Here is a 27,380-nt window from a genome sequence, read left to right as displayed (position 1 = left end):
TATTACTCGGAACTCAACAGCACGTGACTTTTATTCGAGTGAACTGATTGTGGGTTCATTGAATTTATATTTTATACCTATTGATCAAGAATTGAACATATTGATTATCTCTCTCTCTCTCCTGAATCTCCTGAACCGCCCAACCGATCTCGATCAAATTTGTAACATGGATGAGGTTCTAGGCTGGGCTGCTTTTAGGCTATTCACTTTGATTGTAGAACTGAGAGGAGGGGGGAAGAGGGTATAGAAAAATAAATAAAACTTAATAAGTCCTGAACCACTCGCGCTATATTGATCAAATCTTCAACAGAGATGATATTCAGGCCTGGGGTCGTTTTGTGATTTAAGTTAGACGGAGCAACGTAGGGGAGGAGAAGGAGGGGAGATATATAAAAATCAATTTATATAAGATTGAAAGTGACTTTTTTTTTTTGTAACTTAATAACTTTTGAACTCAGACCGATTTCAATCAAATTTTCAAGATACATGAGATTCGGACCTGGAAACATTTTTATAATTTCACTTTAACGGTAGATCCTAGGGGAGGGGGAGGGAAGGGGGACGTATAAATAAAACCTAATAAAACCTAATAACTTTTGAACCACCCAACCAATCTCTTTCAAATTTTCAACATATATGAGGCTCGGCCTTGGGTGTTTTTTATCGTTTCACTTTGACGAGCCAACCTAGGGAGGGAGAGGGGGAGATATGTGTTTAAAAAAATAAAATTGAAATGACTGTTTTTGTGACTTCATCACTCTTGAACCACCTGACCGATCTCAATCAAATTTTCAACGTACATGAGTTTAGGAACAGGGATTATTTTAGGCTATTCACTTTGACGATGCAACGTAGGGGAGGGGAAGCGGGAGAGAAATTTAAAAATGATCAAAAATGACCAATATTAGTGTTGAATCAATAGTTTTCGGGATCGATGAGCGAAACAGTGACACTTCTGATGCTATTTCAATCCAAGTTCAGCCTGATAGTTGGGAGAAGGGAGGGTCCAACGTAGGGGAAATGGATAAACATTTAAAAATGATCGAAAATGACTAATATTAGTGTGAAATCCATAGTTTTAGGAGTAACTGAGATTAACATTGACAATTCTGATGCCGTGTGCCGAAGCACGGAGGAGGGGGAGGGAAGCTATATATACAAAAGGGGAGGGCAGAGAAATTTAAAAATGATCAAAAATGAACGATATTAGGGTTGAATCCATAGTTTTCGGGGTCGATGAGAGAAACAATGACACTTCTTATGCTGTTTCAATCCAAGTTCAGCCCTGATAGTTAGGGAGGTGGACGGTACAACGTAGGGGAGGGGGATAAACGTTTAAAAATATTCGAAAATGACTAATTTTAGTGCCGAATCCATAGTTTCAGGAGTAGCTGAGATTAACAGTGACAATTCTAATTCTAATCCCGTGTGCCGCAGTACGGGGATGTGGAGAGGAAGTTATATATAATAATAACTGAAAATTACCCATATTAGTGTCTAATCCATAGTTTCCGGGATCATCCAGATGATCCGTGACATTTCCGATCCGCTTTAAATCCAAAATCAGCACCGCCACTTGGAGAAGGGGAGAAAGAGATATATAAAAATTATCGAAAATGGCCACTATCAGTGTTGAATTTATAGTTTTCTGGGTCACTTAGATGAGCAGTGATACTTTCGATACCGTTTAAATTCAAATTCCACCCTGCAACTTGGGGGAGGGGAGGAAGAGATATTTAAAAATGATCAAAAATGACCTATATTAGCGTTTAATCCACATTTTTTGGGGTCTCTGAGATGAACGGTGACACACTTCTGATGCCATGGCTCGCAACATGGGGAGGAGAATATATATATATATATATATATATATAAATGATCGAAAATGACCAATATTAGTGTCGAATCCATCGTTTTCAGGGTCGCCGAGATGATCAATGATCTTTCCGATGCTGTTTAAATCGTTGCCATTTAAAAGGAAAACAGCATATTTCACGACTTCTACACACATGAGATACTGAGTTGTGCATTTAAATTTTCATTTCAACCCAGCAAAGCGGGCCATATATGCTAGTATATATATATATATATATATATATATATATATATATATATATATATATATATATATAATTAGTAAAACTACATAGCTGCAAATAATTTATTTTTATATTTGGGCTCGAGTAGGCCTAGTTCATATGCACTACTTTTGAAGCACGACCACGCTACTTTTTAATCTTCATATCTGGCAACACTGCCCCTCAGAGAGCATTATAGAGCCCAACCACCACCATCACTGCTAGCAGACAACGAAAATATCTACATGGAAAAACAATTGAGCACCGTAACTACACATATAAACACACACATGTATGCATGTTCATGCTACATTAAGGTGTGAAGAAAGAGAACAGTGAGAACACGATTGCAAATTGTTCTTTGTTTTCCTTCCGCTACATACTACTCGCTACATTAAGACAAAATAACAGATATCTTCACATAAATAACAGATTGGTACTTGCTGATTCATACATTACAAAACAAATAGGTATTCAAATACCTTCAATATTCGACGATTTAGTGACACTTAGACTGCTTTGGCATGTAACAACTGATTGTTCTATCAACGAGCTCAAACGCCCGTTCATCGCACGGGAAAAACATGATTATGGAATTGTTATTTGTGAAAAATTTTAATTCCCTTTTCCTTAGAATACGTAGTTTAATCAAAGTGAAATGATAGAAACCCACGTTGACCAAAGTGCCAACAATATCCAAAAATTTATTTCAAACTGTTGAAATGTTTCCTCGCTTTCGCCATCATATGAACGCCAATGAGGAACTAATACATATTTCAGAAATTACCACCTTAACTCCTAGAAGTGGAATCTTACAAACGATGAAGCACATGATCACAAGGCTTATATGTCATAGGGACTGTTACCAATCAATTTTGGGACTTCAAAAACTGGATTCGATCCTCATCTGTGTCAGTCTGGACACCTCTTCTCACTCGCTTACTAACGGGGGCTGAAGTTGAGTTAAAAGGCATTAGGAGTGTCACCATTCGTCCTAGCGATCTCCAAAAACTATCTGATAATATTATCAGTAATTTTCGATTACTTTTACATGTCAACACTTAATACCCTCACACTATGTGTGCTAGGTGTGTCTTATCCCAACAGTAGCTTTTTCCACGTTTAATATTCGTAAAACGTGTAATCTTTGTACCACAGTTACTAATAAACAGATGATTACAGTAAGCTAACAGTTCTGCTAATTAAACTGAAATCAAGAGTCGTATTAAGTTATATCAGAGTATTTGTTAACGTTTCTTTGTAATAACACCACTAACAGAAGATTCCTAGAATCTAAATACAGTAAAGCGTCGATTATCCGAACGTCGGTCAACCGAACGACCGCTTAACCGAACTGTGTACTCGCTCGCACCTGTTACTCTCCCACTCTACCGTCCATCATCCCCCTCACTCCCAAACCAAGTTTCCCACTGTAGTCGCCGCACTGAGCCACCGCTGGCGGAACATTGCTTCTAATGGGGCCTTCATAAGGCGCTGCTGACCGGCCAAGCCGCCATTCGCTGTGTTTCAACAATCAGCACACTTCTGTCGGTTCATGCAAAATGCGTATGTAATATGTACATATTTTTGTTTAATAAACTGTACCACATACTATATATTCCTACTAAAGTTGCCTTTGTACGTTACTTTGTAATACTTAAAGAGATGCCTGTTTTTATGAATAAATTTACTGTACAGTACTTCTTTTTGGCAAATAAACATGTACAGTTCGATTATCCGAACAAACCAGTTTTCCGAACACCCATGTCCCCCAATTACTTCGGATAATCGACGCTCTACTGTATGTTGATTTTCTAGCTATCTTGACTTGATTTGATTTTAGATAAATTGTACAACACTATTAGCGTACAATGATTTAAGAAATTCAAAGATTAGACACATACTAATCTATAGATCTAATTGACTGAACAAAATTGTATAGGCGTGTGTAAATCATCATGTGTGTTTTAAAATAAAACTATATTATTATTATTATTATTATTATTATTATTATTATTATTATTATTATTATTATTATTATTATTATTATTGTTGTTGTTGTTGTTGTTGTTGTTGTTGTTGCAAATGTTAAAATTTAGTACTTTAAGATAACCATGCCACCTATCAAGATGAAACTGTTCCTAAAGCAAACCAACATCAAGTTTTTTATTATGACACTAGCTATATAACAGTACGTTATACAGTTAATAAGCAGGATCCAAAATTATGAGTCACTCATAACTTTAATTTTGAATCAACTATAATATTGTCAAAACATGATGCTCATAGCAATCAATGCATTACATCCATCTGAGCAAAATGATATGTTTGGGGGGTAAATTTTCATGAACAGGTTTCCGGAAAATCGACAGAAACTAATTTTTATGCAGTAAATTTCGTCGGCAATATTACAATTGATGTATTTATTCTAGTGAAAGAAATTATAATCTTACACGTACAAATGTGTGTTTGTATGTTTGCCCCGCATACAAATCCACGCCGTTTTGATCTGGCACTTGTAAGTAATTGCATCGAAGAGAATGAGGTTTGAATAGACCGTAGGTTGTTGAAAGTTTTTTAATGTATAACCTAACGGGGTGAAGTGAGGGTTCAAAGAAAAAGAAGTGATTTAATTTTTTTTTTCAAAAAATAGAGTATCACGACCTCTTCATATTAGAACGATGTTAATTCCTTCATGGCTAAGCGGTTAGCGTATACGCCTTTGGAATGGAGGGCCGAGTTCGATCCCACGTTAAGCTCTAGGTCTACGTCTCACATAACCCCATTGCTGAGAGGGACGCAAAAATTAAACCAACACATGAGGAAGATATAATTTGGTACGTAAACTTATTTTTAAAGACAAGTTTACATACACATATGGCTTACAATCTTAGAAAAAAAAATATTGTGGGAATACGACACCTCTATGAGGATGGGAAGAGAAATATGAGTTTTCTTTTTTTTTTTAAGTTTAAGCTTTCACAATTGTGTCCTTAAGGCTAAAGAAGACAGATGATTAATGATTTTAATCAACTATCAGATCGGAATTAATTCTTTATACTTTCTCACTATGAATCAAACTCAGGGCCACGTACTGAGCAATAGCTATTACACCTGCAGAGAGATTGGGGGAAGAGGATGATGTGTAAAAATAATTGAAAACAATTGATGTTATTGTCCACTTCACAGTTTTCGGAGTTATAGAGATTAGGTCCAATCAGCATATGGACTGAGAAAAAGCGAAAAATAAAATGTCCAAAATAACTGAAATAAATATCGAAATAATTTCCGGAGTTGCTAAACCATTGGTGACAAACGTACCAGCTACCCCGAGAATTGATTAGGGCAACGCCAAATGCGCTGCTCCTCGTTATTATTTTATTTTTTTCAATAACATTCCTCCCTAGCGAAGCCGCGCACTTCTGCTATTGTACTATACATCTAACAGAATTTGATTAACAGTACTCACTGAGCAAAACAATATGTTCATTGTAAAAATTATTAATGTGTAACAGTTTCACCAACTATCCACTTGGCTTCACCAGACACTTCTAAGATAGATCTTTGTAACTTCTTTTTCTTTTTTTTTTCCATTTCCTTGTTCTTAAATTTCCTGTAATGACAAAATTCCTCAAAAGAGTTTTGTTCCCTAGATTAATGCTTATTATTGTAAAGCACACAAATAAATAGCAATAGAACAAGTGCATTTAAATGGAGAGTTTTGTTATTTAAAACTGCTCTTTGCTGGTTTCTACGAGGAACCTTATATCTGAAATATAAAGACTTCGTTACCTTCCTGTCTTGATTCCAGTGCAAATGCATGCATGGTGGTCCAGAAAAGATGGTTAGGTTATGTTTTGGTAATAGCTATGCTAGATAGAAAATTTAGATTTTGTGAGAATGAATAATAAATAATTATTATGGATAGTATGACGATAATTATCTCTAGTGAAATTTAAATTAGAGAATATATGAATAGCACAGAAGATTTCTATCGATATAAGGGCAATATAAGAGTGAAGAAATGATGCAACTGAGAATATGTGTAGAATGCATGTAAGGGTAGTACTAAATTTCTAATAGTGTGTGTGTATTAATATCGAAGGTGCAGGAAATAAATTTAATATTTTATGAATTATTCTTGTAAACATCTAAGGAAATCCAAATGTATGAAAATGTGAAGTTTATTTGATTTAAAATTTGAGAATTACATAAATATTTAAAACTGATTATAGCTACAACTATTAACAAAACTGTAAATTAACCTAAATAAAGTGTCGCAATGAAACTATTGAAAACTTTGTCTTTTAAAATGTTAATACACATAGAGTCTAATAATTTGCTCTATATAACGATTAAACCATATTACTGCACGGTTTCATTTCGTCTATACAATAGTTAGACAATTTCATTGTACTTGACAAGTTGTTTCACAAGAATTCTCCACTGTATTTTCAATTAGACAAATCATTAAAACCTCGAAATCACAATAGGGTTCTCGTGTGTACAAAGACGAGCAAGTTTAGAATAATGTAAGTGAGACTTGCAATTTACAAAGTTAATAGATATTACTTTGCTTAAAAGTAGAAATAATGAAATTTTTAAGTTTTACGTCCCACAGTATACTGGCTAGGGTAAAGGAGAGGGTGATGATGAGAAATGAATGAAATGATGGAATGAAGAAAGTGGGAGGAAACGGGAGAACCCCAAGAAAACCCATGCGCACGGTGTTTTGCCACCACTTCTTTAAATTAGTATTTATTTTTAGCATTTGTGGTAATAGGAAATATAACAACTGCTAAAATCACGGTCTTATCGTAAATACTCAATTTACATTACTTACCACACATTATTATTATGGCATATAAATTTTGGTCTAACAACAAAGTATATTACAATAAAATCTAATTATGGTATTTTATAGTGACACAGAATCTGTACCAAAATACTGCCATTAGGTGCAATTAATGATCACTTATGTCGATTACTCTAATCATACTTGCTTGAATTTCCTGTTTTATTCGACAATTGTAGTTTACTAGCGAAGTAATCATGAAAGTCATTCCAATTATACTTTCTGAAATTGGAACAGGTGAGTAAAATACGCTTAATGTTAGTAACAGTGACCTGTTCCTCTCACACAGAGAAAAATCCGTTCTCCGGACAGCGGTATATGGTACAAATATACGGTATCTTCTTGCTTATTATAGAAATAATTACGGAGTATACGTTATCCGTATGCTACATAGGCACTGCCCTTAGATGTTACATCATGCCGTTGCAGAATGTCTGACATCTAACAGTTTTCCGTATATCACATGCATATACTTATGTTACACTCCTCAGCTATATGTTATATACGTCCATTTGTATGTGAGATCCTGACCGCCTACATTGTTTCATACAGAAAGTACGTATAGATGGAACACTTATACAGAAAGTATTATAAGACATGCGTTTTCAGTTATACGTCTGCTGTACGTTAAGTCCAAAAACTACAGGAATTACGCATGTAACCTATCTTTTTAAGTACGCCACCTACAATTTTTTTTTCTCAGTGCATCTTTCCACTGCGAAGACATCATCACTAGAGAATCTCTTGGCATTCTGGGCTGGCAGTGGCAAGAAACGCTCTGTTATATAAAGGGTACAACGACTCACCAAAGGTAGTCATCAACCTGGTTCGGCTAATAATATAAGTAGATCTTGAGTGGTAGTATTTGTTTACACATTAAAATATCTTCCGTGATTACATTTACTAGTATTCTCACCTTTTATATTGAAATTACAAAACGATGATACGTTTTAAACAATTTTATTCGTTGATTCTCTTTGAACGAATATGTACATAGACTGTATTGCAATCGTACATGTTTGTTAGGTATCCATCAATAACAACATAGCAACTAATTATACTATAATGTATGTTTCGTACATATATTTTGAAAACATTCTTCTTTTGTTATTTTTAAATTAACATTATATCTGGTATAGTGCTTATGTAGAAGCACTTTCTGCCCAAAAATACAAGTAATTATCAATTTATACAAAGTATCTCGTTGTATAAAATGTCGCCCGACGATGGGACTGAATATAAAAGTTACAAGGGAGCTTGGTTTTTATAATTAAGAACCACTGGTCCGTTTATAATAACAATATTCCATTAATTATGTCCTATACATTTTGATCGACCCTCGTATGTATATATAACATTATTTAGTTTCCTTTACATGAATACATTTATACTAAATCTTTTATTCCATTAATACTTATTTTTGACAATAAAGTTTCAACACAAATTAATATAATGTAAACAATTTTTGTGTTTAATCAATCATGAATTAAATTATAGTCCTTCACATTAATAAGAAAGAATTAAAATCATTGGAAAATTATCGTTGGTTAATGAAAATCAAAGAAAATTAAATTGAATAAAAATCAAGAATTAAACGCAACCTACGTTCGAGCGAACAAAAGGAAGAAAATAAATCTATTTCTACACAAACAGAAGATACCCTTTTATTTTTTATTTTTTTTCTTAGTCTCCTTCATTCTTATGTATTTGAGCAAGAATGTCAGGCGCGACTAACTTTTTCACTAGACGCATCCATTTTTCTTTTGTATACTGGGTAGGTTTCCAAACCTTCAACTCATCTATATTACGAAGTCCAATTGACGTACCCGTTTTAGCGTTCAACAATTCAAAAACTTTAGGGTTTATTTCCTTAAAACATAAATAAGGACCTGAGAAAATGTCACAAAATTTGTAAATCTTCTTTAACAACATATTACTTTGTGGATGTTGTTTAACAAAAACTAAGTCATTGACCTTGATCCGATATTTTCCTTCTTGCAAAGACTCTACTTGAGAATTACGTTTCAAAAATTTGTTATGTCTTCGGATTTTTACCATATTCACTAAATTGGAAGAATCTACGATTGTTGAATCTTCTAACTTGACATCAAAATGTCGTTCCACAGGGAAAATCAAATCAGAACCGTTATGTACATTAGCAGGAGACACGCCTAAAGTGTCTGATATAGAATGATTCAAAAGGTACGTGATTTGACTGACATGCTTGATCCATTCGGCATTTTTATCTTTACAAAAGTGTCGAAACAACATACCAAAATTGCGATGCACATTTTCTACAACAGAGCTACTAGGATGGTACGGAGTTACAAAATGAATTTTAATGTTAGCCTTGTTCATAGCTTTGATAAACACATCACTTTTGAACTGTGAACCATTATCACATAATATGTGTTCTATAGGGCCACAATGTGGAATATATACGTTCAAGATTTTATTTATGATAGCAGCGGAAGTTGCTCTACGCAGAGGATAAGCTACTACATAACGTGAAAAGATATCCATGGTTGTAAGTAGATAAGTTTCTCCAGTAGCTGCTCTTGGTAAAGGTCCATATAGATCGATAGACAGAAACGAATGTGGTCTCTCAGGCGTTATTGAGAGCATAGGTTTTTGTACAGCCTGGTAGTTATGTTTAATTCGCATGCACTCAATACAGTCCTTGATATGATTTTTGATTTGAGCTCTCATTCCTCTCCAATAAAAGGATTTATTAATCAAGGCACATACCTTTACATAACCAAAATGACCGAAATCGTCATGATAGGCCTTTAATATGCGTGTTGTCAGCGTAGGTGGAATGCAAATTTTGTTTCTAGATTTGAATTTAAAATCTTTAATAAGTAGAATTCCGTTGGATAATTTAAATCTGGAATTCCAATGTTTGGGACAATTACATCCCTCACTGCATGAAGACAAATGTTCCATGATTTGTTTATATTCATGATAATTCATTTGATGTTCTCGTAGATCTTCTATTGAAATGGTAGCTATTTCATCCTGTAAGACCTTAAATTCGTTGATGGACAAGATATGTTGTTCTTCTCCAGGAAACAGACGTGATAAGGTATCTACGGGTCCATTATCTACCCCTTTAATGTGTTGTACTTCAAAATCATAAGCTTGAAGCTCTAACGACCAACGAAGTAGTCTGTTATTATATCCCTGTATGCTAGGACGTTCTGAAAAGACATTTTTATGTTTGTATAGGATATCCTTAAAGTCAGCTTTTACTGTATTATCTGTAAAATCAAGACTACTTTCGAGTGACTTAACACGCTCAGAAAACAATACATCGTCTTTTGAATCCATCAAATTTTGTGTGTCTTTCGTTCGTTGATCATTTAATTTACCACTTTCTGAACTAACAGAAACATTATTCAATACATAAGGAACATTATTATATTGACAAGCAATATCATCTAATTTTGGAAGCAGTTTCTGAACGATTTCCTGAGGTATGCCAGGTATAGTCAACGTTTGGTTTCTAAAATCGAGCATGACACGCAATTGAGATAATAAATCTAAACCCATAATTAATTTTTCATTCAGTTCCTTTATTACTAGAATAGGGATTGATATTTCAAAACCTTGAATAGCTATTGTCACACGAGTAATTCCAGCTACTCTCTTTTTATGTTTACCGGTAAAATCAACTATAATAAGATTCTCAGCCTTTTGTAACTTAGGATTCGAATAATTGCTAGTAATTGCTTTCCATAGCGAATATGATAATAAAGAGGCGTTTGCTCCTGTGTCAAGTAAAGCTTCTGTGTTTAACCCATTGATTTTGACAGGTATTTTAGCTGTACTGTATGATTTTAAAAATACAAAATTTTCTTCAACATCAAAACCATCATTGACAGTATCATCTTTGGACCAATAACGATTTACTACAGGCATAAATTGGTACTGACATCTATTAACTGCTATTTCCGAATAATTATTTACAGATACGTCATGTAAAAGGTCGTTTTCATCATTAACATGAACATGTAAGTTGGAAGATAAATGTTCATAAGAATCAATAGCTGACATGAGTTTGACGTTATCGCATAAATTTGAAGATAAATGTTCATGAGAATCTATAGCTGATATGGGTTTAACCCCTACCACATCAGCTGCAATTAGTTTAAATTCATACTCGTGTATGGTTCCAATAAAGTACATTGTACAGCACAATCATGATTATGTCCCGTATTACTGTTCTGTACAGGAATTGCATCAATATCTGGATTTTGATGCGAAGTGCCATCTCTTAACCCCCGATTACGTCTATCCACGTAGTTTACTGTATTCCTGGAATTTCGCCATGTATTTCGTCTATTTCTGAACCTATTTTGGGTATATGGTCTTACATAAGGATTGCCACGACTAATTAGGTTAGGCGGATTCCCTACATAGCTCTGCCTATTTTGCTCGTTCTGATTGCTTGAATTTACTCGGTTTAGGTTGTGTTCCGTATCGTTCACACTACGGATATTTAGATTCCGAACAGGTAAAAAATGATCTGAATTATTTTTACTTTTGCCTATTCCTGCTTGTTGATTCAGAGCATGGTATTGAGTTTCATAACATTGAACAAGCATTAATAAATGGTTAAAACTCATACACTGGGTAGAAAACAGGATCTGTTGTAACTTAAACGGTAACAAATTTCGAATTGATGCTATGATTCTAGATTCCGATTGCAATGGATTTACGACTTTTAATTCGTTGTATGTATTTACAACAAACTCGACAATAGATTTGTGCAAACGAGGATTGAAATGTTGGTTTCTAATCGTGGCATCTCTATTTGCAAGCAAAAAGTCATTTTCGTAATTTGCGATTAGCGCTGCTTTGAATTCCTCATACGTAATAACGTGATCTCGTACTGCTTTAAACCATAAAGAACATGGTGGGAGTAATAAATGAGGGATTAGTTTCATATATTGTGATCTATCTATACACATTATATTGCACTCGTCCTGAAATTTTTCTAGGAAAGAAGTAGCATTCTCATTACATTTACCACTGAACTTACTCATAGCACGTATTTCACTCATCTTTACGCTTAACTTTACCTTCCTTTTATCATTCCGTGTTCTTGTTGAATGACAATTCCTACCTATGGCGTGATGTGTAGTTGCACCATCTCTTTTCCGCCCGTCTGTACTCCTCGGATGAATTTCTTCCAAAATAATGTCCTCATCAGTTACGGGTGAAGGCGAAGTCATCTCTTGTGAACAAGGGAATTCTACACGATCATTATCCATGTTGTTGTGGTATGTGTTGTCCTTGATCTGTAGTGTCCTGATTTTCTCTTGTAAGGTAGCTATCAACTGTGTATTCACACGTATCTGGTTGGAGTTATCCGTGACCTGAATCTTTTGTTGCTGTACAGAAGATTCTATTACTTCCAAATCCCTTTTTACACCACTGACTTCTTGGATTAGATGGTTTTGATTATCCTGGCAATCCTCAGATATTCTTTTTAACTTTTCATCAAACTGCGAGGTGATGTCATTCATTGCCTGAATAATAAATTGTTTCGTCTCTTCTGACTTCTGCTCCATTCGTCTACTTAATTCCTCATATTGTTTGTTGGATTCCTCGGACTTCTGCTCCATCGTCTGTTTTAATTCCTGCTTCATGGCTTCCATATCGTCTTTTCGGCTTTGTTCTTGCCGCTGTAAGACTAATAAAATTCGGTCTTCTAATGTCATTCCTGGTGCTACACTTCGTTCACCGTTATCACTATCACTGGTTCCCTTCTCCATTGCCTCACCGTTCATTTTTCTTGTGATTATTCTACCACTTCTAAGTCTTGTCAAGTTTGTAGTCATTAACCTTATTACAGAAGTAAATTCACCCTTACTTTACTTCGGGATATGAATTTACAAGAATCCCGGGTGAGGTAAACCAAAATTTTTATATATGACTCACCAAAGGTAGTCATCAACCTGGTTCGGCTAATAATATAAGTAGATCTTGAGTGGTAGTATTTGTTTACACATTAAAATATCTTCCGTGATTACATTTACTAGTATTCTCACCTTTTATATTGAAATTACAAAACGATGATACGTTTTAAACAATTTTATTCGTTGATTCTCTTTGAACGAATATGTACATAGACTGTATTGCAATCGTACATGTTTGTTAGGTATCCATCAACAACAACATAGCAACTAATTATACTATAATGTATGTTTCTTACATATATTTTGAAAACATTCTTCTTTTGTTATTTTTAAATTAACATTATATCTGGTATAGTGCTTATGTAGAAGCACTTTCTGCCCAAAAATACAAGTAATTATCAATTTATACAAAGTATCTCGTTGTAAGGGATTCTCTAAATCAGAAGTTCCCAATCTTGTTTATGTGGCGTCTCCTTATTAAACCTTGTGTACTTCACAGCTCACTCCTTTCCCATTCGTTGTTCATACGCTTTTGCTAATCATTTCTGCAAGTTCATATATAGTACTGCATTCTTAAATCTTCACTACTACTACTACTACTACTACTACTACTACTACTACTACTACTACTACTACTACTACTACTAATAATAATAATAATAATAATAATAATAATAATAATAATAATACATTGTTCCAACGTGATAATAAGCTTTTTAAAGTCCATGGTGTACGCTAAAGCAGCAGTCCGAACTCGTTTTTGAAAATTTAATTTGGAAAATTATTTAGTTTTCAATAATGTAGTTTAGAAACCACGAATAGGAATAAGAAAAAAAATCTCAAACGTATAATGTCTGTAAACTTTACTAAATTGCAAATGGCGCTTTATTCATAATTTTACACTTTATTTCTGTCAGAAACCTGCGTCCTCTTTGTTTGCTTTTCACGCACTCCCCTCAGGGACATTTTACACCCCAAATTGGAAATCACTGATCTAAATTATTTATTTATCAATTGATCATAATTTATCATTGTGGTAAAGTATAAAGATTACGCATGTTGTACAGGGTGATCCATAAGTCTTAGTACAGTGGATTATTTTGGAAACAAACATGGTTAAGGCAAATCTGACTAGCGGAGGGCGGACTTGGGTAAAAATAAGCTACCGATTGATGTATGCGTGGTAAATGACAGCCATCTTGGGTCCAGGTCAATTTTTTCAAATGGGAAGGCAGGAATGTTCAATTAACACTGTTTTTGTAGGGGAATGCAATCCCACAAGCAAAAATGCGTTATCTTCTCCTGATACACTAGCCTTTTTAAGTATCCCATTAAAAAATCCAAGGAAGTGAGGTCCGGCGACCGGGGTGGCCAATCCACAAGGCCGCGGCGGCGGATCCAAAGTCTAGGAAAATGCAGATCCAAGCATTCCGGCACAGGAAGGGCATAGTGCAGTGGGGCACCATTTTGCTGAAAATATCGCGGCAAGGTGGCACAAGAGCCGAGAAGCAACGGAAACACCAACTTCTGCAACATGTTCATATATCGGACACCATTTAGGGTACCAGGAATGAATAAGGGTCTTATGATTGATGTGTTACTATACCACACCACACCATGATATGAGCAGGGTTAACCCTCTTGCAGGGATTCATCACATGTGGGTTTGCATCCGGCCAATATCGCATATTCTGGCGATTCCCTTCCCCATCCAAATAAAAAGTTTGCCTCGTCTGTGAAGAGAACGCTGGCTGGGAAATGCGGAGATTGGTTATATTGTAACATAGCCCAATTGGCGAATTCCATGTGCCGGTCTGGATCATCCTCTGAAAAGTTGTGGACAAGCTGCAGCTTGAAGGGATGCCACTTGTTCGTATGGAGAATCCTCATCACGGAAGCACGTGGTACGCCTGTTATCTCTGATAGTTGTCTTGTGCTGCGCTTCGGACTTTCCACACTCGCAGCAAGCACCATTGTGAATGTCTCTTCATCTGTCGCGGTTCGTGGGGGACCTGACCGTGGTCTATCGGTAACATTACCAGTTACACTGAATTTCATAACGAGTTAGCTAACGGTGTTGTGGCTTATTGCAGATATTTCGGGATGGCGCGCGTTCAAGTCCTGGGCAATCACACGACTGCTTCTTTCCCCAGACAGTAGGATGATCTCAATTCTTTCCTTCTTCGTCAGTGCCATCTTGCTCTATCTGCAACGAAAAGAAAACCTGCCAAATTTGGGGCGTCACGTCTTTCTTGCAGCGTTAGTGTCATGTTGCTTTCCCTGCCAGGAAACAGAAAACCGTCAATTTTGGGGAGTCATAACTTCGGAACGGGATATGATAACGCATTTCTGATTCCAGGACTACATTCTCCTGCAAAAAACAGTGTTGACTGATGTGTCATATGCCTACCTTCCTATTCTAAAAAAATAACCTGGATCCAAGATGGCCGCCATTCACCACGCATGCATCAATCGGTAGCTCCTTTACCCAAGTCCACCATCCGCTGGTCAGATTTGCTTTAATTATGTTTGTTTCCAAAATAATCCACTGTGCTAATACTTATGGACCACCCCGCAGTTTAAAAATCGTGACAAAATGTTTTTAGCGTATGTTTTAAAAATCGGGAGAATATTTTGTATTCTCAACAAGTCTAGTTAATTGGGACGTATGACCACCTTATCTGCACCAATTTGAATCAAGCTTGAGGTCGTCCTTCGCTCTACCTATTCTACCAGATATATATATCTCATATTTCCCTCCTATCACCTTCAGGGATATTCCCCTCTTGTCACGCACATAACACAGGTGACTCACGCAAACTTTAACCTCCTGCTGCTTTGAGGAATAGAAAAATACTATTGAATAGTGACTTAAGCTTGACATGCTTATGTTATAAATTAACTACCCAGATAGCACGAATACTTGCGGCAAATTTTTGCTTCGTTTAGTGGAGCAAACAATCTGAAAGTTTGCGAAGGCAAAATTTCTTAATATTTATTAAAAGCTTTCAATATGATCTGCAAATTTTCACTGATTTGCAAATATAAATTCACCACTGCAATTAACTTGCATCTTTTTTGAAAATATAACATTGAAAGTTTGCCGTCGCCAAGGATCTTGTAAGGTAAAATAGAGGATCTGCCTTTATATATCTTCATCCTATTAAAAGAATGAAGCCAAAAAAACATCCGAGCATCGGCACGTCTAATTGGCTACTCTCGTTACCGCCATATTTGTTGACACAAAACATCGCTATCTTCATAGGAAGACATGTACTGTGTCTGTCGTTTATTTTTAAAGTATTACTTGAGATTCATATTATAAAATGGTTACATGTGTAGCATACGGCTGTACAAATAGGAGTGAGGAGAAATTACCCAGAATAACCTTTCTCAGGTAAGAAAATCCCTAATTAAAAGATACTCGCTTCTAGCAGTATTGATATTTTGATGTCAGTATTATCTGCTCTTTTTATTATATTTTGAAGATTTTAGTAGTAATTATTTAAATAGACATACTACACATGTTATTATAGCTTCAATTAGGTTGAGTTCTTCATAGATTCAGAAGTACGCTACTGAATGCTAGTTCACGTCCTAGTGCAAGTGATATTTATTTAGGTGGTAAGAGAACGTAAGTTACACTTCGTTCCATTAGAAAAACTGTAATCGTCATACTGAAATTATTGTATGTGCTTTTGATTTATATTTGGTAATAGTATACAACAGTGCCTCATGATCTGTGCGCGTGGATACTTCCTACTGTTGCACTACGTATAAAAATGATTTTATTACATTTAGAAGTAGTAAGAAGCATCCACGTGCACGTGACATGCGATATGTGTTTCAAACCCCCACATATACTCATACACTACGTACAAGGGCACATTATTATTCTTCGCATACCATAAAACACAACGAAACGCAACGCAAACCGACGTACATTTTATTTTATATTACTCAGTAATTAAATGAATGTCGCATTTTTACCTCATTTTCAAGTTCCTATATCCTCAGTGAATAATCCTTAAAAGACTGCACTTCGTGAGTCCTCGCTAAATGATGAGGCACTCTCGTATACTATATCCTTATATTTTGTGACAAGCTATGTATCTGAATGGATATGTATATTTACATGTTCTTAGTAGAAGTATGTGTTCCGACTTAACATTCGACAATTCATCACAGTAACTCTAAACAAGTAATAAAGTTAGTGTTATAAATGAAATAATACAGAGAGAATTAGTAAGTACTGAAGTTAACAATAAGTGACAAGAACATGGAGAAGTTTCTAGAACAGTTCCCCGTATATAGGTTACTAGCTAGGTTCGTTCCTTTCTGTACCAAAATTCAATATTTCATTTACATAATATTGCCGAGCGAGTGAAGGCGACTTAGAGCCCCACAGGGCACGTCGTTTTCTGTCTTTATTACGGCTAAATGGGAAGGGGGTCTAGTGTTCTAGAACCTTGCCAAGAACCTGCGATTTAGAGAGAAGTAGGATTCACTCGAGCAGACGGTTCTACAAAATGGGAAATTTGTAGGTAGAATATGATGTGGAACATGTTTCGTGGAGGAATGAGAATGTGAATACAAGTTATTACTGTCAGTGCACAGCATATTGAAATGAATTTTGAGTGATAGTGAGATTATTGTAAATGTAAATGTGTTCTTCAACTATCCTTGTTTATGCGTATACCCCCGTCGCTGACGCGCCAGCTACCTGTACACGTCCCTTCTCGCTGACGATCGGGCTCCACTGTTGCGCTTCTACCCTGGCTCGTTGAGTAGCATTCGTGCTTTTTAGTAGCCACCTAGCACCACGTGGTTCGTATTTTATGCACTGTAGTTTTTTGCTATGTGTCGACACTATTTACAGAGTCCTCCTGAAGTAGATCTCCAAGTAATTAAGGTTCTAGATTACTGGTCCCCCGTGTTAGTAGCTGGGTTGATTTCCTTCTGTACTAAAGTTTATACATTTAATTTTCACAGTATTGCCGAGCGAGCGTCAGCGAGTGAAGGCGGGTTAGAGCCAGAGTTTGAAAAGACCTGGGCTTTTGTGAAAAAGCCCAACCCACCTGGGCCCATATGGGTTTTTTCGGGTTTAATCGGGTTTTTTCGAAATATTTCAATGTCTTTGGGGTAAAAGTGTTGAAATGTGATTTATATTTGAAGATTGTCATTGTCACAACTTGCAACAATTTTCTACTCACTGCTGTTTCGAAAAAATTGCCGCCATTTTGAAATTTTACATTCGATTTGTGAGAAAATCTATACAGCAAATTTAGCGTATCTCGTGCTTCCACCGTCGAAATTTCAACTTAAAGGACTGAAAATTGCGCTTCGTAGCGCGGATACTCGCTGTTTTGAAAAAATGGCCGCCATTTTGACATTTTACGTTGGTATGCCGCCAAAATCTATACAGGAAATTTAGTGTCTTGTGCTTGTACTCTGAAAATTTTAACTTAAAAGGCCGAAAGTTGTAACCTATAGTGTGTGTGGTAGAGGCAGACAAACAAGTTGAGTTGATTTTGTGTTTAATGTCCCTTTCAGCAGCGAGGCTATATGAGACGGGACCTCCTGATTAACATGGAATCCGAACCACAAGATCTCCCTCCGGGAAGCAAACCCGGATCTCCCACGCCGAAGACGCATACACTAACCGCTTAACCATGAAGGAGCTCGGCAGACAAACGAACACATGTAGATCAATTCATCTACAAGCCTGACTGAAGTTCGGCAAATGTGAATACCAAAAGGGGTCTATTAATTTAAAACAAAAATGCACTTCATGTTATATGAAATAAATAAATGTTTCAAAATGTCTTGTATGAAATTAACATCTTCCAGCGTAAATAAACATCCCATATTTTTTTCATGAGAATACGGGACACCTCAGACTCCCCCCTTCCCTTCCCCATCAACTTTCCAACACATTGCAACTAACTGTAGTCTGGTTATGAACAAAAGTATAATAGGCTGCGGTGGTTCAGTTGTAGAGGGTTCACCTCTGGTGCATGGTGTCCCTAGTTCGATCCCAGCTCGCGCCAAGTGAGCTTTGTGGTGGACAAACACCTTGTGTGTGGGTTTTCTCGGGATTCTTATATTTCCTACCACTGTCTTCATTATTAACTTCTTTAAAAAATACAAAAATTAAATCAGTATGTTTTAATTAACATTAAGAAAATTAACAGTTCGTCTGATTCCTTTATTTCCTAGCTTTCTTATATAATACAAAAATTAGATGAAGTACAAGCATCGTGAACAAGCGAAAAATCAATCCATGACGAGGTTAGGCAACAAATGCCACAAACGCATTAAACTATTTAATTTAGATGAATAAATAAGATAGAGATAGAAAATATACAGATAAATGAGATGAGATAAAGATAAAAGTGTAGGAAATGTATATATCTTGGTTCGCACTTAGTTTTCGGTGCCTAGCTTACTTTATATGTCGTAAATTGTGATTTTTACTATGTACCTCGCGCCCAAACGTACAGCGCCGAAACGTCCGCGCCCAAATGGTGGCGCCCAAACGTCCTGTTCCGGAATATAAAAGATGAAAGTTCACTAAGCAGCAGCTGCTTTTCTCTGTTCGTACCCCGCAATTAATTGTACGGACTGAAGATGCCTAAAAACTTAAGATGTGCTATAAAAATGCTTTACAGGAAAACAATATGGAAATTATTTAAATCAGTGGTACAATCTACCTACAATATTCTTCACGCGTTTAGCAATATTTATTTACATGGCTGTATTTGCCAAAATTACGTTCGTCAGTTTAATCTGATGAAAAGCTGATTTTTCTCCTTTTTCTCCTGATTTCACAATTCTATGACCTAGCTTCTGAAAAAGATTATAATTCTTGTTAACTTATCGAATGTGTTGTTGGAGAAAAGGTCAGTCATCTTCTCTGTGTTTGTAAATGTAGAAACTTTTTTTTTTTTTTAATGTACCAGAGAGTATCCGAGTTCCCATAAAGTGCAATGGAGGAAGTAGCATTTTAAATTTCGCTCGCTATTAAGTCAAACAGGGTTGTGTAATAACTTCCTCGAAACAGCGTACTGTTCATTCACTAATTACAGGATTTCCAGCCAATGTCAGTTTTTTTTTTTGTTTGTTTGTTTGTTTGTTTGTTTTTCACTTTTCGAATAAGCTGATATTGATAGCAGAAATGGAACGGAGTTAAAAAAACGGGAAATTACCCTGTCCCGACTAAATTTACGGGGACGCGGGACATTCGGGCCCCAAAACGGGACGTATGGCAGGCTTAAGCGTAAAATAAATAGTTTTATTGTTGAAGTATTCATTTCCGATCCTTCCGCGTTTAATTTCCCGAGCACTTCTTTCACGGCGTGTACATCAAAACTTCCACTAGTACGGAAATTTGAACTCAGCACTTGAAACAGTAAGCGTTACATAGTCTTCGGAACCCCGAGCATTAAGCTTCTTAAATTTGACAAGAATTTTTACGCTATTGCTGGTGTTGATTCTACAGAATAATTATTTGAAGAGTAGCAACAAATGACTGAACTAAACTGTTATTGTTAGAAAACCAAATTTTAGTTGAAGAAACTTGTGTTTTACATCCAAGGTAAGAAATAATGCTAATAGCTTTACTAATGTATTTACATATGTACTATTAGTACCGGCACCTATGTCCTTAAACCTGTCAAATGTATGAGTGATAACGTCCCTTGGTGTCGACGAGCACACTATTCACGGAAAATATTTTCTAAAGTACAAAATTGCTTATTGTACTTCAAATAGGCTTTCAGCATAATTCATACATTAATTTGTTCTATAACTATCTCAAGCTAAGGTATTTTTTAAAAAATTCATTCAGTGCATTCAGAACTTTATGAAGATCGTATGTTGAATGTTGTTGTCTACCTTAACGTGAAAGCCTCTAATTCGCTCAAGGAAAGTAAAATCTAATGAAAATCACTTACAATGTGATCACCTTAGTTGTACCAATCATATATTAACAAATAGGTCAAAAACCCAGGTGGGTTTTAAAGTGGGTTTTTTCAGGTGGGTCCAACCCGAAAAAACCCACTGGGTTTTATCGGGCTGGGCCCACTTGGGCAAACGCTGGTTAGAGTCCCCCAGGGCACGTTGTTTTCTGTCTTTATTACTGCTCAATGGGAAGGGGGACCAGTAATCTAGAACCTTGCCTTCTCATTTAGTGCATACTCTGCGAAAAGACACACATAGCTCCATGCGAGCCGACTATTTGGGTGGGTCCGGGGCTCCAGCATCGGCAAGATTTTTAGTTTGGACCCGGGTTTGAACCCGTTTCTCTTACGTTTAAGTCAAAGTCAGCCGTCTTACCGACTGAGCTAGGGTATCCCCAAATTATCGTTATAGTACCGGTATATTTTACTTATCACAGCAGAGCCCTTTATGATAGTGTTCATAAAAGACTTTAACTAGAAGGAAATGAATCAAAAAATATCGATACTCGCCTGAAAACATATAACACGTCTGCGCCGTTGCAAAGCTCTAACCTAACCTGGAAATGTAAGAAATGTGTCAAAATTTGGTAGAACCGTCTGCTCGAATAATGCCAGAAGTAGTAAGAAAGCTGATCTTCCGCAGGTAGCGTCCCCGAATTAGACCTTCAGTTTTTTAACGTTTTTAACCTTAAACCAGTTTTTAACGTTGTATTGCTATTTATTTGTTATTATTTTAACATATGTTGCCTATAATTAGCTACTCCTCTTTCATTTTCATCGTTCACTGTTAACATTTAATCATAAATAATTCTTGTTTTCATGCTTTCTGTGCTTTATGCTAGTGTAAATTCATCTGTATTACATTACTGCACAAAATTAATTACTTTCTCATGCTTCCCACTAGCGCTTAACAACACTCTACTAATGTAAGTATACTTTTAGATGGGGCGTTGGGAGCGGAGTTTCCTATCAAATACATGTCCGTGGGACAAAAATCCAGAACACATACAAATATACTACCTGTACTAGGTTGCTACACAACGGGATGATTATATTCGTGAAATATAAACTCCTTTCAGTAGGAAATGCACTGTTTCTGTCTTAAAGAGTGTTTAAATAAGGATTTGTAATGAAATATTCAGACTGACTTCAGGAGAGCTGAGTATAACTACAGCGTGTGCAGGTATATCATAAAACAGCACTATATATAGCAGAATCGACTTAAAAGCACAAACCAACTTGTGTTATGTGGTCATTAAAAACCAAGATTGCTATCTGAGGCAGGCAGGGGAATACTAGCCGTAGTGAGGCTTTGTGTAGGGAGCAGGCGCGTTACTGACCGTGTGTATACACATAAATGGTAGTGGAAAAACGTTTTATGTTTCATGAAAGCATGTGCCCTATACCCATATGCAACTGGCACAGCTTTGTGAGAGTTGTGTGTTCAATGATCACTTTGTACCAAGAATGCAAATAGGCAACAAAATGTTACTAGCCCAACAAAAAAATCCAACCTACTTGCTCACATTCCATTAGAAATCGTGGCTATTGTTTAACTTTAGGGAAGCCAGGATTTGAACCGAATTTTTTCGATATTCTATTCACATTCGGATAGGTGAGGTTAAATACATTTAATTCAGACAGTTGCCGAGCGAGCGTTAGCGAGTAAAGGTGGTTTGGAGTCACACAAGGCACGTTGTTTTTTGTCTTCGTTAGTTTCCCCACCCCCCATTACTAAAGATTTACCAAAATAATTTATTTACGTTTAAAATAAATAATAGCGATTTTAAAAACTCGCTCGGGGCGAGTGTTTATTAGCATCAGTGGCGTTTACCAGGTAATACTCCATAAGAAAGACATGAAATAAAGTGTTATATAAAAACACTTTATTTCATGTCTTTCTTATGGAGTATTACCTGGTAAACGCCACACTTTTCATTTCGAATTTTGCCTTACTATACATGCAAGAGGTAAGACCCCGATATATTTTTATTACTTGTACGATCTTATTGTGTAATCAAGTAATATATATTTCTTCCGTACATTTTTCAACTGCATGCCCGCATTACATGGAATGGCATCCAAACTTTTGCCCCATTTCACCATATTTGGTTCAGATAATACTCGCTTTTCAGTTCCTGCTCTCCATTTACGTTTCCCCTCCATTACTGGAGCATACATGTGGTAAGTTAAGGGTTGGTTTTAGACAAGATAAATGAATTAGTAAGATAGTGGGTTTGAAACTGCCATATTATGCTCTATGTACCTAATATTGCCACAATACCGAATTCATATAGTCCAGAATTTACCTTTTTTTAAAACATAAATTATCATCATACGGTGTTGATCATCATTTTTTTTTTTTTTTTAAATTTTAATTTTAATACATGCATTCCCTTGATATCGAGCGGACCGACCTTCTTTGCGCTTCTCAGACGTGAATAGGTCCAATGCTAGCTTCTAGTAACTACCTAGCCCAAACAGGTAGATATTTTTTTGCATAATTGCGCCCAGCATTATCTGTAGAGATGCAACAACACCATCTGTCGGCGAACACTTAAAACAGTCCTATTTTGTGTGTGTACGCAAGGATAAGACTACTTGTATGTTGTGTGATGTGAAGTTAAATTAAAACAGAAACCTACAGCAAAGTTGAGAATTGAGAAGAATCGAGTTATCTTCAATTTCTAAAATATAATGCTTTACATACTCTTCTTCATAAATGAGAAACTTATCAGTGCTCTACGCTAATTCCAATTTTTATTATTGTTTTTGCATGAATTTAAAAAGTTCTGAGAAGTTGTGTTTCGCATAAAATTAGTGTAATAAGTTTCAAACCTGAGATATGATTGAATGTCGGAATTAAATGTAGTTTCATTGTCCATGTGTATGAGAAAGCTTCCAGTGAAAGTAGATATCAGTAAAGCACACTGTCATTATATGATAAAGAGGAAGCGGAAAAGATCGATAGATGGGTTAAACTTGATATGTAAGAGAGTTTCCCAAGTAAAGCTATGGTTATATTTTACAAAATTAGAATATAGAATAACTTATTCAAATCCAAGTCCGCGCATAGTGTAGCAGTAGATTACTTTTGGGGGGGGGGGACAAATAGCAAGACCGGGTAATAATCTGCATTGTCAGCCTTTTATGGCTAAAGTTCTGTATTTGTAATAACAATTACAACTAACCGGAATAATGTTCCTTTTTCACGTCTTCCAAACTTACATGCAACGTAGAAAATTACAGAAATAGATTTAAAAAAATACAGAATCAGTTTAGTTAAAAAAGATATTTTCACACCATTGTTGTTACCAAAGAAGAAAAGAAAAGAAATTCTACGTGAAGAGCTGCATAAGAGAAAAAATGTTAAGCCCTATGCCCCCCGATGAAGAGTACCCTTGGGAGTATGGAAATATAGGCTAAAAATACCTGAAATAAGAACATTATTATTATTATTATTATTAAAGTGTGTTCCATAAGCTCAATAACCAATTCTATATTCGTATTGTATAATCTGAATTTTTAATGGTAATTTTGTACATTTTTTAATTGAAGGATACCTAAGAAGAAAGAATTGCGTGAAGCCTGGATTAGGTCTATTCGACGGAAAAACTGGACTCCTAGTGCTGGTAGTGCACTTTGTTCTGTACATTTCCGAGAAGATGACATTGATAGAACGTCCCTCTCTTGTGTGAGAATTCGCGAAAATGCAGTTCCATCTGTATTTCCTGCTTTTCCAAAGTATTTGCAGAAGGTATATTCAGTTTCTTTATTTTTATTTATTTATTTGAACCTTGATAATTTTATACATTATCATCACTAGAAAGATCAAAGATTTCTCTTGACTCCTGGTGAAATTATAGCTAACTGGTTCATAATAGTTTTGCTATCTTAAATATCTTGAACTAGGAAATAAATAATTGAATAAAACAACGTTTATTTTAAAATAATGTGACAGTTTCGCCAACTAACTGAACATATTGGCTTCATCAAACACTGTAAAAAGAAGCATTACTGTACATTTATAACCTAAAGTATACGTTGGAGATTTAGGGGAGGGTGCAAGTGAGTTAAGTGTTCCAAGAAAAGGAACGTTTTAGAGATATAAGGAAATTACATAAGTTCCTTGTAGGCTCATTGTGTCCGTATGCTACGTACATAAATGTGATCTGTTACGAACAAAACAACATATTATTACAATGAATACTAAGCCGTTTAAGTAGCTGGGAGTTAAAAGAACTCGTTCAGGATTGGTGCAAAATTCTTTGATTTTTAGTGGTAATGAATGTACTAATTATTACTGGTATTAAGACGCAGACTGGGTTGTGACTTAATTCGCATTGTCTTAAAAGTATATGGGGAGGAGAGGCAGGGTTTTAATACAGTGGCTAATTATAATATCCAACGCTGAAGGACGTATCTTAATTGATTTTCTGTATTTTAGTACATGCTTGTCTGTATGTCTGTAAGAGGGTTGGCAAAAACCATGGTTTTTATTGAAAAAAGTTTTTTCTTTGGGGTTTAAACTTTTTTTTTTTTTTTTAATAATTTGCTCTGTGTATTTATATTACATATGGGCAGAGATAAGTTTGTTTCACCTTGGTGTTATTTTGCAACTACCGGGTTATGCTGGAAGGGGTCACATAAGCTTAGAGCGGAGTCCAAACCGTTTCTCGACTTACATCCGAAACAAATTGTCCTCCATTTGAACTCGAAACCGGGACTAATTGGCCACAAATGCGGTACGTTTGCCGACTCACTCACGAAGGACTCCTGATAAAAATACGTTGTACTGATCTTTACATACTTTTAATACATTTGTCTAATTGTCTTTTGAGGACCAGAAGATAAACGTGTGCACAAGTGAAACCATTATAGAAAATTACATATGGACAATTTCAAAATACTGCAGAGTACAGAAGAACTAATTAATTCCAAGTTAGTTCTTGGGGGCTGCGGCGGCTCAGTGGTAGAGCGTTCACCTATGGTGCTAGGTTCGATCCCAGCCCCCGCCAAGTAAACTTTGTGGTGGACCAACACCGTGTGCGTGGGTTTCCTCGGGGCTCTTCCGTTTCCTCCCACTTTCTTCATTCCACCATTTTCATTCATTATTCATCATCAGTCTCCTTTAGCCTAACCGGCATAATCGTGGGACGTAAAACTCAAAGATTTCATTTCCAAACTAGCGGGAAAACGTAATATGAAAAAGCTGCACAAGCTGAAGCGCTGGAGCTAGAGAAACGAAATTTGCTCTGATGATGTATCATGAAGAATAGTTTATTAAACAATAGCGAAATTTTCAAAACGTTACCGTTTGTAATAAACAAATAAGCACCAAGTATCGGAAGCAATACAACGTAGGTGATTTATTCTGCCACCTGTTAAAGGAATTATGCACTTCACGTTCTGTTTCCATATCATTGCTGCAACAGAGGATAGTTTTTTTTTTTTTCTTTAATGTCACTTGGCACTGTAGCATCCGTGGTCCTCAGATATTTCCTTGTCAATACGTGAGAAATTGACCCTCGCCTTAATTATATCATGTTGATAATCGAATGTTATAGCACAAATGCACAATACTTTGAATTTTCATTTCAGAGAAGGCAGAAGCAGTACTCCAGTTTCCTTGGAAGAGAGCGAAAGCACTACTCGAGTTTCAATGGATGAGAGCGGAAGTGCTACTCGAGTTTCATTTGAGGAAAGCAGAAGCACTATTAGAGTTACTCTGGATGAGAGAGCATCCTCATCTGGAGGTGGCACTCTCAGCTTCCAACGGAAGAATAGTGATTACAAAATATTTGTAACTATTTGTAAAAAGTAATCCGAACAACTTAAGACTTTGTTCATATATTTTTGAAACTGCATGGTGATAAGTCTGTTTTGTGCATTTAGTTTTTGTTGGGTGCTAATTTTGAAGGAGAGTTACACATAAAGTGAGAGTCGTTTACCTTGTATGCGTAACGGAAGAACAGTGATTGCGAAATATTTATAACTATTTATAAGAAGTAATCCGGACAATTTAAGAGACTTGTTTATATATGGTTGAAACCTCACACGGTTGATAAATCTGCTTTGTACATTTAGTTTTTGTTAGGTGATAATCAAGGAAAGTTACTCATAATGAAAAGAGGGTCGTTTACCTTGTATGCATATGAAACAAGAGTTAATGTTTACAATCGGGGTAGTTATCAACAAAGACGCATTGTACATAGTTTCCAGTAATATAACGTTTGTTCATACACGAGATGATTTGCAGCATCTGTGCTGTAGGTAGTCTGCTATATTATGAACTGAAAGATAGGCATCATTCAAATACTTTTTTTTTTTTTTTCAAACTTGTAGTTACTTATTTGGTCTAGGAATTAATTCGTGCGGTTGGTACGCACACATTGAAGCTGTAGTACAAACACAAAATACATAAATACCTTAAGAAAAATATTGTCCATCGCTAGCCACCACTTTCGCCCATCTGTCAGGCAATGTACGGATTCCGTGGCGAAAGAAGTCCTCATCCTTGGAAGCGATCCAGTCAGAGACCCATGTTTCGATATCTTCTGAA

General features: G+C 35.9%; 1 protein-coding gene across 1 annotated transcript; it reads left to right on the top strand.

Moving 5' to 3' along the window:
- The first annotated feature begins 16,022 nt into the window (after positions 1 to 16,022).
- LOC145683844 (THAP domain-containing protein 6-like) lies at positions 16,023 to 27,173 on the top strand. Its single transcript, XM_081755440.1, has 3 exons — positions 16,023 to 16,254; positions 24,377 to 24,575; positions 26,420 to 27,173. Exons 1-3 carry the CDS (start codon positions 16,184 to 16,186, stop codon positions 26,486 to 26,488), a joined length of 339 nt encoding a protein of 112 aa, XP_081611566.1. The 5' UTR covers positions 16,023 to 16,183; the 3' UTR covers positions 26,489 to 27,173.
- The last annotated feature ends 207 nt before the right edge of the window (positions 27,174 to 27,380 follow it).

The sequence above is a fragment of the Thermobia domestica genome, chromosome 4, assembly GCF_964235325.1.
Source record: "Thermobia domestica chromosome 4, izTheDome1.hap1.1, whole genome shotgun sequence".
NCBI lineage: Eukaryota > Metazoa > Arthropoda > Insecta > Zygentoma > Lepismatidae > Thermobia > Thermobia domestica.
Note: the sequence above shows the minus strand (reverse complement) of the source record. Positions and strands in the feature narration are given on the sequence as shown.

What these genes read in the sequence shown, in the direction of transcription:
- LOC145683844 (XM_081755440.1), top strand. Translation starts at nt 16,184, where the DNA reads ATGGTTACATGTGTAGCATACGGCTGTACAAATAGGAGTGAGGAGAAA. An exon ending in CCCAGAATAACCTTTCTCAG is followed by an intron (nt 16,255 to 24,376) that starts GTAAGAAAATCC and finishes TTTTAATTGAAG; the next exon opens with GATACCTAAGAAGAAAGAAT. An exon ending in TTCCAAAGTATTTGCAGAAG is followed by an intron (nt 24,576 to 26,419) that starts GTATATTCAGTT and finishes TTTTCATTTCAG; the next exon opens with AGAAGGCAGAAGCAGTACTC.